The 17,232-nt window shown below is 49.0% G+C and overlaps 1 protein-coding gene and 1 long non-coding RNA gene across 2 annotated transcripts in view; both read left to right on the top strand.

The window, feature by feature from the left end:
• Nucleotides 1-7,864: 7,864 nt before the first annotated feature.
• LOC123521917 lies at nucleotides 7,865-8,545 on the top strand. Its single transcript, XR_006680269.1, has 2 exons — nucleotides 7,865-7,982; nucleotides 8,136-8,545. It is a non-coding gene; the product is annotated as an uncharacterized LOC123521917 (long non-coding RNA).
• Nucleotides 8,546-11,503: 2,958 nt separating this feature from the next.
• Nucleotides 11,504-17,232, top strand: part of LOC101646497 (very-long-chain 3-oxoacyl-CoA reductase-like) — an 11,740-nt gene continuing 6,011 nt past the window's right edge. Inside the window, exons 1-5 of the mRNA XM_045292676.1 lie at nucleotides 11,504-11,796; nucleotides 12,914-12,960; nucleotides 14,806-14,881; nucleotides 15,045-15,155; nucleotides 15,301-15,368. Of these exons, the coding sequence (XP_045148611.1) occupies nucleotides 11,646-11,796; nucleotides 12,914-12,960; nucleotides 14,806-14,881; nucleotides 15,045-15,155; nucleotides 15,301-15,368 (453 nt within the window). The 5' untranslated portion in view covers nucleotides 11,504-11,645. The remainder of the gene's footprint in view (nucleotides 11,797-12,913; nucleotides 12,961-14,805; nucleotides 14,882-15,044; nucleotides 15,156-15,300; nucleotides 15,369-17,232) is intronic.

The raw sequence follows: 17,232 nt of genomic DNA, 5'->3' as shown, positions 1-17,232 counted from the left end.
TCAGCCATATGGGATAACATCGCACTTATGGGCTTAACCTGGACTGTGCTGGGCTGTTTTCCCATATGAGTCTCCCTGGATTTGTTTCTCTGGTCTACCCAGACGAACACAGGAATACATTCTGGGTCTGAAATTTTCTCTCTGCTTTCTCCAGCTTCATTTTTTGTCACCAAGGCCAAAGTTTCTAACCACTCTCCTTTCCCCTTTGTTTCCAATGTTTGCATACCCGTCACCAGTATATGCGAATGCTTCCTGATGCCCTGGTTACTGGATTTCAGACTGCAGAAGGTGGTAGAGTTCTTCCATTTTCTTCATTAGTAGCTTGACTAGATCTTAGTTGTGCTGTGTTTACTAGAGGGCACTTGTGGGTGTATAGACTTTATCCTAACACAGACATCGTCAGACTCCAAGACTCCAAATGTTCATTTGATTTTACATGTGACTCCCCTACGCTTCAATTGGTCACTGTCAACACAATAGTCCACAGGCCTGTTTGACTCAGATTGGCCAGTACCAGTCCATGTCCGCTCACGGTGTCTACTGTGCAGATCTTTTCTTTTAAATCATTTTATTGGGGACTCATACAACTCTTATCATAATCCATCCTTCCATCCATTGTATGTCAAGCATATTTGTACATTTGTTGCCCTCATCATTCTCAAAACATTTGCTTTGTACTTAAGCCCTTGGTATCAGTTCCTCATTTTCCTCCTCCCTCCGCCCTCCCTGCTGTTGTGTGGATCCTCATTCATTTCTTTTCCTTCTTGGTGATCTGATTTTCCTAGATCCATGCCTCACACGTGCCATGTTCTGAAACTTAGTGGACTTTTTCAGCCCATTCATTGCATTTTGAGTTGTGCCCTGTCAGCAAACAAACATCCTGAAAGCTTTACTCCATCCACTTCATGATGTTCAACTCTGCTTTGAGGAGGCAGCTCTTCCTCTATCTTATTTTGAGGGTTCCTCTCTGGCACGCTCTCTAAGGCAGCGGTTCTCAACCTGTGGGTCTCAACCCCTTAGGGGGTCGAACGACCCTTTTACAGGGGTCGCCCGATTCATAACAGTAGCAAGATTACAGTTATGAAGTAGCAACGAAAATAATTTTATGAATAAGAAAAGAAAATAATTTTATGGGTGGGGGTGGGGGCGTCCACAACAGGAGGCACTGAACTAGAGGGTCGCGGCACGAGGAAGGTGGAGAAGCACTGCACTAAGGGGGTCCACTGCTGTCCATCAGGTTCTCAGTGGGGTCATCTGGTCTTCAGAAGTGGACAACTCTTTCCGTCTCTGTGGTCTGTTCTGCCTGGAAGCTCAGCTGACACCTGTCTGTCAGGGGTGACCCCAATGGTATTTGGAATGCCAGTGTCACACTGCCTGGCACCACAGAAACACACAAGCCACCGCAGTATGACAAACGGACAAGACAAGTGAGGTCCTCAACACTGCCCAGGAAGAGCAGGTGCATGGGAACCACCTTTTGAATGGATCCAGGGTTGAAGGAAGGAAGGAGATAAGGGACATATAAAGTAATGGACACCTTGAGGACTAACACCCACGTCTGGCCGGGGGCACTGGGCGCCTAACAGGTCCATGACCTTGCTGAGCTCACACTCAGTTGGCCACTTCACTCCGCAGGGAGCTCTCGGCACTGCTGCTCCCTCTCCTGCAGGTCCGCCCTCCGGAATGTGGGCTCCCTGCCCGCAGGCTGCTGATGTTCTCTTTTGCCCAGTCCAGTCCTGGGTCTCCGCCACATGGTAAGCACAGCAACTCACAGTCCATACGGACTGCATGACTAACTACCCCGTCCCTCATCCCCTGTAGTTTGCCAAGAGAGGTCTGAACACCGTCCTCATCAGTCGGAACATGAACAAGTTGGAAAAGGAGGCTAAGGAGATTGGTGAGACCCAGGGGTCAGGGGGCTGGAGCAGCAGTGGGGCTGGGCCAGAACAGGGCTGGAATGGGTCTGGGGTGGAGCCCTGTACAGACAATGGATGGGGACACGGGCTGGATAGGGTCAGGGCTGCAGCAAGCATGGGACCGGACATGAGCGAATGTTCTGATTTGCTCCCTCCCCCTTCCTAGAGCGGCTTCATGGTACCGACACACGTGTCATCCAGGCTGACTTCACAGGGGGCTTGGAGATCTACAGGGCCATTGAGGAAGGGCTGAAGGGCCTGGAGATTGGAGTACTGGGTATGTCCTATGACTTGGGTGAGGCGGGGGCAGAGGGGAAGCCAGCCCTCAACCACCCCCAGGCTCAGCCAGATCCTGGGTTTTCTCGGAGCCACACTTCCTGGACTGCTATAGTGACAAACCATGGGTTTCCTCTGGTTCAGTGAACAACGTGGGCATGATTTACTCTAAAGGACCTGGGAAACTGCTGGACTGTGAGAACCCAGCCCAGGTGAGTGACACCTGGCCCTGGCTCCCCAGGGGCACTTGGTCCTCCAGGTCCTGCCCTCTGTTGGAAATCCTGGGCAATCCCCACTCTTTGTTAGAAGGGGTGCTCTCTACCGCTGGCTGCAGGAAGGCGGTTGTAGAAGCTCCATGTCTATGATGCTGGAGGTATGACTGAGGGCCCTCTGAGGGGGAAGTGGTTTGGCAGTGCACAACTCACATCACTGTTCAGTTTGGGTCTGGTTCTGCCATTCCCATTTTTATCTTCTTCCTCTTTTTTTTTTTTGAGTGAGTGAGTGAGAGAGTGAGTGAGTGAGTGAATGAGTGAGAGTGAGTCAGAGAATGAGAGTGAGTGAGTGGGAGTGAGTGAGTGAGAGAGTGAGGAAGAGAGTGAGTGAGTGGATGAGAGAGTGAGGGAGTGAATGAGTGAGAGTGAGTCAGTGAGTCAGTGAATGAGAATGAGTGATTGAGAGTGAGTGAGTGAGAGAGTGGATGAGTGAGAGTGAGTCAGTGAGCCAGTGAATGAGAGTGAGTGAGTGAGAGTGAGTGAGTGAGAGTGTGAGGAAGAGAGTGAGTTAGAGTGAGTGAGTGGATGAGAGAGTGAGTGAGAGAGTAAGAGTGGGTGAGAGATTGAGTGAGAGTGAGTGAGAGAGTGGGAGAGTGAGTGAGTGAGTCAGTGAACGAGAGTGAGTGAGAGTGAATGAGTGAAAGAGTGAATGAGTGAATGAGTGAGTGAGTGAGTGAGAGTGAGTCATTGAACGAGAGTGGATGAGTGAGTGAGAGTAAGTGAGTGAATGAATGAGTGAGAGTGAGTCAGTGAGCCAGTGAATGGGAGTGAGTGAGAGAGTGAATGAGAGTGAGTGAGAGAGTGAGTGTGAGAGAGTGAGAGTGAGAGAGTGAGTGAGAGAGTGAATGAGAGTGAGTGATTTTTATCTTCTTAATTGCAGTGAAAATACTTGTGTGCACCACAACACCTTCACCACTTAAACACTTCTAACTCAGTGACGTTGATCACATGCTCGTGTTGTGGGAATCCTTTGCAAATTATTCTATCACTATTCACATCAACTCATTGCCCACTAACGATTCTGCCCTTTTATATTCCGCTCTATGAATGTAAACATTCATATGAACATGGACGCATAGTGACACTGTGAGGTAATCGTTGGAAGGCTAAGGGTAAGGTCAGTGGTTCAAACCCACTATCAGCTCCACTGGTGGAAAATGAGGCTGTGTGCTCCTGTAAAGATTCCCAATCTCTGACCTATTGAATTGTATGATATGTGTCTTACACTGCACTAAAACAGTATGTTAAATTTTAATTTTAAAAAAGATTTATTCTATTGCTTAGGGTTTCTATGACTTGGAATAGACTTGTTGGCATGAGTGTGAGTGTGAGCTGACCCAGAGACACTGGCTTGAATTACCTGCAGGGAAGGTCAGTGAGTGCCATTTGGGGCGTGTGGATTTATACCTCTATTTGGAATCATTATTTTCTAGGTAACTCCATTTTCTTTGGCTCAGTGTTTATAAACACTCACATAACTGAAAACAACCACCCTACTGAAACTGAGTCTATGTCAACTCATAGGTAGCCCACAGAGGGTTTCGAAGGCTTCAATTTTACTGGCAACAGACAGCCTCAGCATTCTTCCTCAGAGCAGCTGATGGATTTGAATCACCAACCTTGAGGTTAGCTGCTCAACAATTCCCAATTGCAACACCAGGATGTGCAACACTGCCATCAAAATTAACACCCTTAAGTTTCAAGTATGGGTCTCTTCCTATCCATTGAAAATGAGTGAGGGAGAACCAAAGATCCGTGGAAACTAGTAGTTCAAAGGACTAATGAAAGACTCAGCCCCCATGACACTGAAGCAAAGGAAGTAGATGGTGTCCAGCCCCTGAAAGGATCCAGATGGGAAGTCCTGAGTAGAGTGGAAGAAAACAGTGGACTACAACTCAAAATAACAAAAAAACGTAAAAGATCAGGTTTACTGGTCTGACAGAGACCAGTGAAACCCTGACACTATAACCTTTGTTTTAACCCATTAAGCCAACTCTGGTGCAACTTGCAGACAAACAATAGACGACAGGCCCATAAGATGGACAGCAACACCAGAGGGACATGGACTCCCAATGAAGTCAAAGGTCACCATTTGCTCAGAGTTGAAACTCTGCAGGAAGAAGACACAGGAAAGAAGGACAGATGGAAACAGGGAAACACAGGGAGCAAGTGGAAGGGTGCTGGTGAATGGAAAACTCATGTACTCTGTCAACTTCCCCCCAAGTCACACGAAAACATTTTTTAGAACCATGTGACACGATTCCACTCTGGGCACACAACACCCACCAATAGTCTTACAAAGAGTCTCTTGCAACATATTCATTTCCCAGCAGTGTGAGTATCTTACAATGAAACAGATTTAGCCTGGGGAGTTGCTCTATTTACACTTTAGGAAGTAGGAGCCAAAGGTCCACAATTCCTCTAAAAGAGAAGAGACTGGTTCAAGCGTCAGCAAACCTAGAGTCCTGTCACTTGGACCAACAGGCACAGGGAGAGACTGTGGTTCACACATTGTGAAAACAGGAGCCGTTGTCACGGAACGATTTGCCTGGGAACTGTCAACAATGCAAACCTAATATGCCAAGTACACTTGCCCCTAAAGAAATGGGATTCCATTAGAATTATATGAGTATTCGATAAAACATAGTATTACCTTTTTTTTTTTTAATTCAAGGAAGCGCTACTTTTAAGACGTTAAAACTCACTGGAATGGAATCCAAGAAGCCCCCTGGTGTAAGAGTTGTGCATTGGGGTTCTAAGTACACGTTCCAACTTTTCTCACCATTAGCTGCTCTGAGGGAGAAACACTGAGCTTTAAACTCTTGCAAAGAGTTACAGTCTCAGAAACCCACAGGGGCAGTTCTACCTTGTTCCATAGCAGCGGTTCTCAACCTGTGGGTCGTGACCCCTTTGGCGTTCGAACGACCGTTTCACAGTGGTCGTCCGATTAATAAGCGTAGCAAAATTAACGTGATGAAGTAGCAACGAAAATAATTTTATGGTTGGAGGGGGGAATCTCACCAAACATGAGGAACTGTACTAACGGGTCGTGACATTAGAAAGGTTGAGAACCACTGTCCCAGGGGGTCATGAAGAGATGTCATGGACTTGATGACAGCGAATTGTTTGTTGTTGCTGTTGCTGTTGTTGTTGTTGTTTAGGCTCTGAGTCGATTCCAACTCACAGGGACTCTAGAATAAAATAAACAGAACAGAATAAAATTGCAGCGGTGGGTTTCTGAGGCTGTCGGTCTTTACAGGAGCAGAAAGCCTCATCTTTCTCCTATGGAGGGATTCCAAACTGCTGACTGCTGTTAGCAGCTTAACTCTTCTTTTAAAAAAATCATTGTATTGGGAGCTTTACAGCTCTTATCACAATCCATGCATCCATACATTGTGTCAAGCACATTTGTGCTTTGTTGCCATCATCATTTTAAAAACATTTGCTTTCTACATGAGCCCTTGGCTCCTCTTTTTTTCTGCTCCCTCCCTCCCTCATGCTCTGTCACTCCCTCATGAACCCTTGATAATTTATAAAGTTTTTTTTTTCATGTCTTACACTAACCAATGTCACCATTCACCCACTTTCCTGTGATCCCTTGCCCTGGGAGGAGGTTATATGTAGGTCATTGTGATCAGTTCCCCCTTTCTCCTCCCACTTTCCCCTTCCCCTCGTGGTATCCCTACTCTCATGATTGGTCCTGAGGGCGTTATCTGTCCTGGATTCCCTGTGTTTCTAGCTCTTATCTGTATCAGTGTACATGCTCTGGTCTAGCCGGATTTGTCAGGTATAATTAGGGTCATAATAGTGTGTGTGTGTGGGAAGCATTAAAGAACTAGAAGAAAATTGTATGTTTCATCAGTGCTATACTGTGCCCTGACTGGCTTGTCTCTTCTTTGTGACCCTTCTGTAAGGGGATGTCCAATTGCCTACAGATGGGAGTTCGGTCTCCACGCCGCACTCCCCCTCAATCACAATGATATAACTTTTTGTTCTGGGTTTTTGATGCCTGATACCTGATCCTATTGATACCTCATGATCACACAGGCTGGTGTGCTTTTTCCATGTGGACTTTGTTGCTTCTCAGCTAGTTATCGCTTGTTTATCATCAAGCCTTTAAGACCCCAGACACAATCTCTTTGGATAGCCGGGCACCATCAGCTTACTTTACCACATTTGCTTATGCACCCATTTTGTCTTCAGCGGTCTTGTCAGGAAAGTGAGCATCAAGGAATGCCAGGTCATAAGAACAAAGTGTTCTTGCATTGAGGGAACACTTGAGTAAAGGCCCAATGTTTGTCTGCTACCATAAGACTTAATATATAAATATATGTGCATATCAATTTCCCCATTGTTATATATAGATATATTTACATATTATGTACATGCCTGTATTTAGACCTCTAAAATTCCCATTTTCCTCCTAGTTCTTTCCTCTATTTTCTTTTACTTTCCTCTTGCCCCACCATCATGTTCTACCTTCATTTGGGTTTCAGTAATTCCTCTCGATTACATTGCCTTTGATCAAGCCCTCCCAGGCATCCCACATCCTGGTTGACATTGATTTTAGATCACTTACTGTTCCCTTGTTCCTGGGTTCGTCGGCAACCCCCTTCATTTCCCCCTCTGCTTCCCACTCTCCTGTGTCCCCCTGGAACGATTGTTCCAGAAGTTTTCTTCTCAGGGTTGTTTATCTAGATAGACATGCAGAGACAATAATAAGCACAAAACCAAGACAGAACAAAAACAGACAACAAAAGAAAAGAAACAAGAACAATAAAAACCCAATGACAAAACAAATGAAAGTCTATAAATAGAGAAGGACAGAGTGGATCCAGGGAGCCCCTGGAGAGTGGACTGAGGCCGGGGGTTGAAGAGACACGAGACAGGTGTGGCTGGGAAGGGCGTGGGCCTGTGGGAGCAGGGGAGGGGTCGCCACCTGCAGACATTCTGGTGTCCCTGTGACAGGGTGGCCAGGACCCTGGGGCTTCCTGACCTTCTGAGTGTTCTGAAAAGGGATAAAGTAAGGTGGAGGTGCTGTTATGGCTAAGACATGACAAAATATCATGTTATAAATTATCAAGGGTTGGAGAGGGGGGGGGGAGAAGGGGACTTTACGTTCTGGGACCCTCCCTCTGTCTTCCTCCTCCGCAGGCCTTTGGGCAAAGATTCTCTGCTGCGTGTGTGGGCGGGGCCTCTGGTGGGCGGGGAGTTGGAGGGCGTGGTCTCAGGCAGGGGTGGGGCCTCAGGGGAAGTTCAGAGACCCTGGTTGGAGGGCAGCCAGTGGGGGAGATGCTTCCAGTGGGGCGGGGCTCAGCAGGGGAGGGGAGGGGATGGGGCTTTTCTTGACGCCTCCCCCTTTGTGCAGACAGTGAGCCCAGGAGTGGTCTCCACAAAACTGACTGATCACCCCAAACCCGGATTGCTGGTGAAAGATCCCCAAGACTGGGCTGAGCAGGCGGTGCACACCCTCGGCCTCTCCTCGCACGCCTCTGGGCGCCTCAGCCACGAGGTGCAGGTGCGTCCAGGGCTGCAGGGCTGGGGCACTAAGTCCTCTGTCCTAGGGGGGTGCCAGCAGAACAAGTCCCCGCCCTGGGCTGGGTAGAGAGGGGGTGGGCTGAGAGACCCAAGAGAGAGGCAGGTACTGACCCCTGTCCCTTCTCCTTCCTAGAGCTTCCTGATAGGTCTCCTGCCCTCCTGGGGTATTTTCAGACGCTGGGGGATCAACCTTGGGAAACTTCTGGCATCTTCCAAGGAAAAACCATAGGGCAAGGGGTGACGTAGGCATGGGGGCTGGTCTACTCGCTCTTGTTTTCAATATCCTGGGCCAGGACTGTGGATTTTGGAATCAATGTGCAGACCGGCCAGTGCAGCAGAACTGGATGCCAGGAATTGACGTTTAGACCTTTGCAGGGAACAACGGGAGTTTCTAACCCGTGATGCCAAAACAAGGACATAGCTCTTTGGAGGAGGGGGATGTATGTCACTGTATCTATTTATACACACAACTTTATGATCATAATAAAAAGCCACTGGTGTGTACCCCTGCAAAGGGTAACTGTAGAGCCTGCGAGTTATTTCTTTTTTTTTTGCGAGTTATTTCTTGATAAAAACAATTTTAAAATAAAAATGCCCAGCAGGATAAAATTGAAACTAAGGATGCAATCCATTCATATGGCCATTATACCCGCAATTCCTTATGCGATAGATTATAATTCTGGACTCTACACATGTGGTTATAATCCCATTTGAGCGAGAGCTGTCTCCTATGTTACTTGTCAGGATTAAGATGGGCTTTGGACTTGACCATAGAAGAGGCTGTGAACCATTTCACACGCTTTGTTTCCTTGGGTATGCTGTCTGCTGAAAGATAAAATGATCCTCCATCAAAGCCAGTGCTCTGTGGGTAAGAGCCATCTCAGGCACAGAGAGAAACCCCAGGTCCGTTGGATGAACAACTGGGTCAAGATCTCTGTCTGAAGTGTCAGAGGCCGAGAACAGAGGCACACGAGGCGGAGGCAAGGGGACAGAGGAGAGAAGCAAGGCCAAGACGATGAGACTGAGCGGTGCAACAGTGGCCTGGTTTCTGTCCCACTTGGTCACAGGTAAAAGGACCATGTGGCTGAGGAGCCACAAACCAGAAAGTGACTTGGCAGTTGACTTAGGAAAGGCGTTTCCCAATGGCCAATGACTGTCCTTACTGTCCACTACTCCTGACCTGTGGTCACCTGCCAACTTCCCGACTAAACATGTCTGTGGGGTGTGTGTGGCCATTTCAATGAATTTTCACACGGGTATAGAAGGAGGTGGGAGGTGGGGGCATGTCTGACCTCTGCCTATGGCAATAAGGAAGAGAGAGGTCAGACGTAGGCACTCTATGCTGCTTGCGGAAAAACCATTCCTCACCCCGTACGCCAACTTAAAACTCCAAAGGGATCAGAAATTCCTGTGTAATTAAAGAGACACACAAGGAGGGATAATGAGGTGGGGGAATTCCTTTCACAGCTGAATCAGTTCAAGGGGGTGCTTGCACAGTCGAAGGGTACATTAAAGAGACATCAGACAAGACCAAGCACGCCAGGGCTCACCTCTTCCAAAGGAGCCGGGAACCAGAATGAGGCGGTAGTGTATTCTCTTACGACCTTATAGAATCTGGGGCATGCAAGTCACAGTAAGTTCATACATAACAGGAAGGGGTAGTATTAGAGGCATACATGAAACATGAGAGGGACGAGCTAGGGTGTACATGCAATAGGAAGGGGAGGTACCAGGGACACACACACGTGACAGGAAGGCACGTATGTAACAAGATGGGCAGGGTCCAGACTTCAGATGGTGGCCGGACTTTGGTCATCTCTGAGTTGGCAGCCTTTAGTTCCACTGAGCTCTTCTTCAGGGAAACACTCGAGGATCCCGATCAGAAGGGAGTAGGACCACTTAGGATTAGATGGTCTGACTGTGTTTGAGGGCTGACAACCATCAGCAAAGAGCCTTCAAGCAGTTGACCTTCAAGTGCATATAGTAGCAGCCATGTGCTTGCAAGCAGCACCTTAAAACTGGCATTATTCTGGGGGGACACCCTGGGGAATCACTTTGACTTGGGAGAAGGTGACTGAAACGCATCTCCAACCTGTGAATGTGAAGCTCTCGCTCCACGGGAGGCCCGGTCTCCCAGACTCCTTAACATAGGAGAGGAGAGAATTTGTCCACAGACACTCTCTTCCCTCCCAGTCCTGTTGCCCACACTTCCCCCTTTTGTTTCTATTGTTTAATCCCGAAGGGACACTGAGGCGACATTGACACTTTCTAAATGGCAGAAGCCTTTTGACTGTCACCACGAAAATATTGATATGGCTGTACCCGAACTTAGGCTATGAGAAATACTTTGAATCCAGGACCCGGGAGCTAAGCCCTCTGCCCCACCCCACTTCAGGCCCCAGCATATCCACCAATTATTTAATTGTGCCAACACAAGCGGATGATTGAAAATCTAAATATACTGAAAATCTCTGTTTTGAGCTGTCTGATATCTGATGGGATATTTCCCTAACTTTAACTATGCGGAAGACATTGATTGAAAATGTCCCTTTTAGCTGATTGCCATCTAGTGCGATGGTCCCCTTAAGTCCCTGCCAATGGTTTCTCATGAAAAGCCCACTCCTGTAAGGTTACATGGCATGAATAAGGGGTTACATAAAACCTGCAATGTTTAGCAACACATGACATTGAAAGTCCATCTCTGATCTTCCAGTGAGTGAGCAGCCGGTTGTCTCGGTCCAACCATCTTTGTCTACAAAGGCCCCGTTACGATAGCGCCCACAGTGTCTCTCTGGCAACCTCAGCACTGGTCGGCGTGATGATGAGAACCGGGAAGGCAACCATTGCCGCTCTCACGAATCCGCGAGGCCGCCTTCATGGTTCCAGAACTTCAGCACCAGGGCTGCCTGCTCCTCCTCCCTGACACACGGACACCTGGTCCTTCCTCCCCAGGCCTGGCTGGACTTGCTGCCAGGGGGGATCCACGTACTCTATCCCTCAATCCCTCACCTGAGAAGACACAGGGCGGAGAGCCCCTCCCAAGGCGGCTAGCAAACCCAGATCCCAGACACCCTTGTTGTCTTTCTACCAGGGCTTCTCTGGATCCACTTTCTCCTGAAGGACAGACAGGTGCTTATCCCTCCTAATGTTAGAAGCTTTGGGGAAAGAATGTTTTTTGAGTTCATAAAGTTTAAACGAAGCTTGGCATGTACAGAATCGCCCTTTGTCTCCCCCCTTCTGTTTAATAACTGGGATTTTAGAGTGGCATGCGCCTGTTCCACATTTCAAAGGTTCTGCCAATTCCTGGAATACTGCTTTTCCCAACCTTGTGTGATAGGTCCTATCAAATCCGCCCCGTGGGGAGCAAGGTTGAGTACAGTGACCCCGATAAGGGGGGCCTTGCAGAGTGACCCCTCTGGACCTTGCCCTGAGCCCTGGTGCTGTGGCTTAGCTCCCTCAGGGTTTAGTGACAGCAGGACGGGAGCTGGGCAGGGTGAAGTTGTAGAAAGCATGAGGCGTTCATGTAGGCGGACTACCTAGAGCTGATAGCAAACTACGCCCTAAGGAAGTCACTGCCCTAATATAATCTGGCCCTGTAGGAAAGACTTCCTGTTAGATTCCGGCTCTGGTGGCAACAGCTGCGATGTGGGACCCACTGAGCGCACTGGGTGTTCTCACAGCTGCGTGGCTTCTGCTGGGGGCAGCATGGAGAGTGGGTCGCGTGGTCTATATCTACCTACTGCCCTGGGCTCGTCCGGGAGACCACTGGATCCGGGCCCAGGGAGCCTGGGCAGGTAGGTGAGGGTTTGGCGCTGGGAGCGTGGAGGTAGGGATGAGTCAATAGGAAAACTGGAATGGGGGCAAGGGTGGAGGAGGTGCCATGAAACAAGAGGAATGAAGCCTGGCCCGCCCTCTGCACGTAGGCACCAACCCCTCTCTCCTAACCTGAACCTGGACAGACGAGAGCAGCAGGTGTGTTGTGGTGGATCAAGCGTTGTGCTGCCCACAAAGGTGGGTTTTAACCCACTCGCTGTTCCGGGGAACAAAGCTGTGGCTGTCTGTTTCTGTACAGACTCCCACACACCCACTGCCATCCAGGTGATGACCCTATAGGACAGCGTAGACTGGCTCCTGAGGGTTTCTGAGACTGGACATCCTTAGGGGAGCCCTCCTACAGCCCTCATTTTTCTTCTCCTGAGTAAACTGGTGGGTTTGAACTGCTGACCTTGCTGCTGCTAACAACCTACTCTGTAAAGCTTTCCAGTCTCCAAGCCAGACCTACTGGTACTGAGTTGATTGTGTCTTGTCGCCGTGGTGGGTGGGGTTTCTGAGACTAAGTCTTCACAGGAGCAGGGAGCCTACACTCTCCCAAGGAGAGAGGTTGGTGGGTTTGAACCACCGCCTTTGAGGTTAGCAGTTCAAGGCTTACAGAGAGCAACAGCAGCCCAAGCTCACAGTCATGGAAATCCTTTGGAGCAGTTCTCCTGTGTCCCATGGGATTGCTGAGTCTGTATGGAAATGACCCCACAGCAAATCCGTCCAAATGAAACTCCCCAGCAGGAGTCGCTCCTGCCTCACAGTCACTCTATGGGGCAGAACAGAGCTACTTCTGTGGGGCTTCCCAGGCTGGAAGCTGACCATTCTCCCGTGGAGGACCAGCTGCTGGGTTTAATGTGCCCATCTTCAGGTTAAGGGTCCAAATTGTCACTCAATGTGGCACTAGGACTCCACAGCGTTTGATTTTCGGTTTAGGGGCGTGTGTGGGAAATAAGGGCTGAGGTCCGGAGGAGGCTGGGAATAAGGAGGCGTGGGGAGCTGGCAGGGAAAGCTCTGGGGTGAGCTGAGCCGCCCCCTGCTGTTGGAGCAACCCAAGCTGGTGTCCCTGGGACACATGCTCCCTTCTCTCCACAGTGGTGACAGGAGCCACGGATGGCATTGGCAGGGCCTACGCGCACCAGGTGAGCTGTGATTGGCGCAGGGCTGGGAGGGGCGGGAGCTCCTGGGCTCCAGCAGCCACGCCCACTAGAGGGAGCCTTTGTAAGGCAGCACACCTGCCTCTCAGGACCACCTGCTCCTGCAAGCCTCCTCTCTGCCCCCCTCTGCTGGGGGCGGGTGCTTCCACTGCCCCTGTGACTTCACGCTGCACACTGCTGTCCTCGATCCTCACCCTCATTCGCGTTTCACGTCCTCCTAATTCTCAGCAGGCAAGCCCGTGTCACCTGCTCATCTCGGGTTATTACTGATGCTGCATTCCTCCTATTTGTTTGACATGAACTTGTACGTCACGAAAGAATCCAAGTTCAAAACCCATCTGCAGAGCATCTAGTCAGATGAAGCCGCTGGCAGAGCCCCTCCAGCCACGAGCCAGGGTCCCCAACAGCCTTACCCTCGGACAGGGATCACTGTAATCTCGGTTTTGCTGGACTGGACTAAATACTAGGTCAGTTGACCCAACCTGAATTTGTTCTAGGTGCAATTATCTCTTGCTTGTTCCATGACAAAATTTTCCTCCATAGCTTTTAAAATATTGATGGAGGGATTTTTTACCTTATTCTTTATATTTTTGTTTTGATATTATTATGATTTTATTAATACCTCTTTATTTCATTTTTGTTTTCTAACGTTTCTGTTGGGTTTCCCAGTTTGTGAAGCACAGAAGGAGTGGAGGCATATTAACTGAAGCAAGGGTTTCTGAGGGAGTTCGGGGTGACTGTGGGAGATGGGGAGGGTGAGAGGATTTCAGGAGTAAACAATGAATTTAGAAACACTAGAACTGATTGTGATTACACAACTCATTTTAAAGGCGACGTAACCATGAAGAAAAAGAAAGAAAATGTTTTAAGCTTGATTGTAAGTAATGATTGTACAATTCTTCTTGATACTATTGACTGTACAATTCTTCTTGATATAATTGATTGTACTATTCTTCTTGATATGGTAGCCAAGTCTCTCTGTGGTTCTTAGTCTCCCAGTCACATGGTCCCTTGGCCTTTCCTCCAGGAGCCAGAGAGCCAGTTTGCTTACTAATGTGTCTCACAGTCCATAGTCTCAGGCACATGAGGAGAAGGTGCCCGTAGACTCCTTGCTGCGCTGAGCCTGTGCAACACGGTTCCAGGGTATCTGGTCTCAGCAGCGTCTGTGGATTCGGACAGAGACCTTCAATGTGCTTTTCCAAGGTCCTGGAGGTTCTGGTATCTCTGCTATTCTTTCAAAGAATGGCTCATCCTTATAGAGAGAGGAGCAGTCCTGAAATTGACCAGCCCCCACTATTCGTGGTATACACATCCTATTGGCATAGCCTGGCCCCACCAATCCCGTGGCGGCAATTATAGAGACAGTGGGTAGACCAAATAGATTATGAAATCCCGCTCCACCACAACCTTTATTCGAATTTATGCACCAACCACTAAAGCTCTCAAAAACTCACTGCCTTACAGTGGATGTTGACTCCCCGCAACCCCATAGGACAGGACGGGACTGCTCCTGGTGAGTTTCTGCGACTAGCTCTGCACAGGAGTAGAAACCCTTGTCTGTGTGCTGCGGTCCGGCTGGTGGTTTCAACCTTGAACTTAGCAACCCAACTCCCAGCCACTACCCCACCAGGGCTCCTTCCTCTACAGCTATGGATGAGGAAATGCATTAATTTGGACGAACGTTTTCCGTCTGAAATTGATCAAACACGCGCCCAAGATGCATTGGTAATAGTTAGGGATTGGAGGACAGAAAGAACAGTCGTAGGAAAGTATGGCCTTGGAAAGAGAAATACACGATGCATGCATACATCCTTCCCTCATCCCCTGCAGTTTGCCAAGAGAGGTCTGAACATCGTCCTCATCAGCCGAAACGCGAACAAGTTGGAGAAGGAGGCAAAGGAGATTGGTGAGACCCAGGGCGAAGGGGATTGGGGCAGTAGTGGGGGATGGGCCAGATCTGGGCTGCATGGGCAATGAATGGGACAGGGACTGAGCAGGGTCAAGGGCTGCAGCAAGGGTGGGACCAGACACAAGCTTCGTGCCTGATTTGCTCCTCTCCCCCTTCCTAGAGCGGCTTCATGGTACCGACACACGTGTCATCCAGGCTGACTTCACCGGGGGCTTGGAGATCTACGGGGCCATTGAGGAAGGGCTGAAGGGCCTGGACATTGGAGTACTGGGTATGTCCTATGGTTTGGGCGAGGCGGGGGCAGTGGGGAAGCGAGCCCTCAACCACCCCCAAGCTCAGCCGGATCCTGGGTCCTCTCGCGGCCGCACTTCCTGGACTGCTGGAGTGACACAAACCATGTGTTTCCTCTGGTTCAGTGAACAACGTGGGCATGAATCACTCTAAACTCCCTGTGAAACTGTTGGACTGTGAGAACCCAGCCCAGGTGAGTGCACCTGGCCCTGACTCCCCAGAGGCACCTGGCCCTCCGACTCGTCACTGCCCTCTGTTGGAAAGCGGGCGCAATGCCCTGCCTTTGTTAGGACCGTGCTCTCTACCACCCTCTGCAGGAGGCTGGTGTAGAAGCTCCAAGTATCTGATGACCCAGGCGTGACTGACCACCTTGTGAAGGGGATGCCCTTCTGCAGTGCGCAACCAGGACCACTGTTGGGCCTGCTCTCACCCTTTTAATTTTTATCTTTTTTAGTTGCAGTCAAAATATGAGTATACACAACAAAGACCTCACCACCTCAGCAGGCATTTCCACATGTTGAATTCAGTGACAGTGACCAATTTTTTAAAAAGTATTTTATTGAGGGCTTATCACAGTCCATACATACATCCATTGAGTCAAACACATATGTACACCTGTTGCCCTCATCAATGTCATAACATTTGCCCTCTACTTTAGCCCTCAATATCCTTTGCTAATTCCCCCCCTCCCCCCTCCCTCCTGAATCCTTCATAATTCATAAAATATTATAGTTTTGTCTTAAGTTACACTGTCTGACGTCTCCCTCCACCCTCTTCTCTGCTGTCCATCCCCCAGGGAGGAAGCTATTCTTAGATTCTTGTAATTGGTTCCCCCATTCTACCCCGCATTCCCTTCACCCTCCAGGCATCGCCCCTCTCACCACCGGTCCTGAAGAAATCATCTATCCTGGATTCCCTGTGTTTCAAGTTGCTATCTGTACAATGTACATCTTCTAGTCTAGCCAAATTTGCAAGGCAGAATTGGGATCATGATATTGCGGGGGAGGAAGCATTAAAGAACTAGAGGGAAGTTATATGTTTCATCGTTGCTACCCTGCACCCTGATTAGCTCGTCTCCTACCCAAAACCCCTCAGCAGGGGGGTGTTCTGTTGCCAACTGCTGGACTCTGAGTCTCCACTCTGCACTCACCCACCTTTACAATGACATGATTTCTTGTTCCTTGATGCCTGACACCCGATCCCTTAAACAGCTTGTGGTCACACATACTGGTGTGCTTCCTCCATATGGGCTTTGTTGCTTCTGAGCTAGTTGGCCACTTGTTTATCTTCCAGCCTTTAAGACCCCAGATGCTATACCTTTTGATAGCCAGGCACCATCAGCTCTCTTCACCACCTTTGCTTATGCACACCTTTGTTTTCAGTGATTGTATCAGGAAGGTGGGCACCCACTGATCTGATTTTTAGTCCTTTGATGTCTGATAACTGGTCCCTTCTGCACCTCATGGATGGCCGCTTGTTTATCTTCAAGCCTCTAAGACCCCAGACGCTATATCTTTTGTTAGCCGGACACCGTTAGCTCTCTTCACCACATTTGCTTATGCACACGTTTGTCTTCAGTAGAGCGGGCACCCACTGATATGATTTTAAGTTCTTTGATATCTGATAACTGATCCTTTCTACACCTCGTGGTCAGTCAGGCTTCTTCCATATGGGCTTTGATGCTTCTCAGCTAGATGGTCGCTTGTATGTCTTCAAGCCTTGAAGACCCCGGACGCTATATCTTTGGTAGCTGGGCACCATCAGCTTTCTTCACCACCTTTGCTTATGTTCACATTTTTCTTCAGCAGTCGATTCGGGAAGGTGTGCATCCTGGAATGCCAGTTTAAAAGAACAATGTGTTCTTGCAATGAGTAAGAGTGGAGGCCCAATGGACAGTGACCAATTTTATGCTCTGGGAATCCTTTCCCAAATCATTCTACTCCTGGTGACCTTCACTCAACAGCCACTGATGCTTCTGCCCTTTCAGATTCCAGGAATATAAATGTATATGTGAATAGCGAGACCTGGTGGCACGTTGGGGAAAGCACGGGGCTGCT

This window comes from Echinops telfairi, unplaced genomic scaffold (assembly GCF_000313985.2).
Source record: "Echinops telfairi isolate 266 unplaced genomic scaffold, ASM31398v2 ScPeMD7_655;HRSCAF=1070, whole genome shotgun sequence".
Taxonomy (NCBI): domain Eukaryota; kingdom Metazoa; phylum Chordata; class Mammalia; order Afrosoricida; family Tenrecidae; genus Echinops; species Echinops telfairi.
This window is presented reverse-complemented; position numbering and strand designations above follow the sequence as displayed.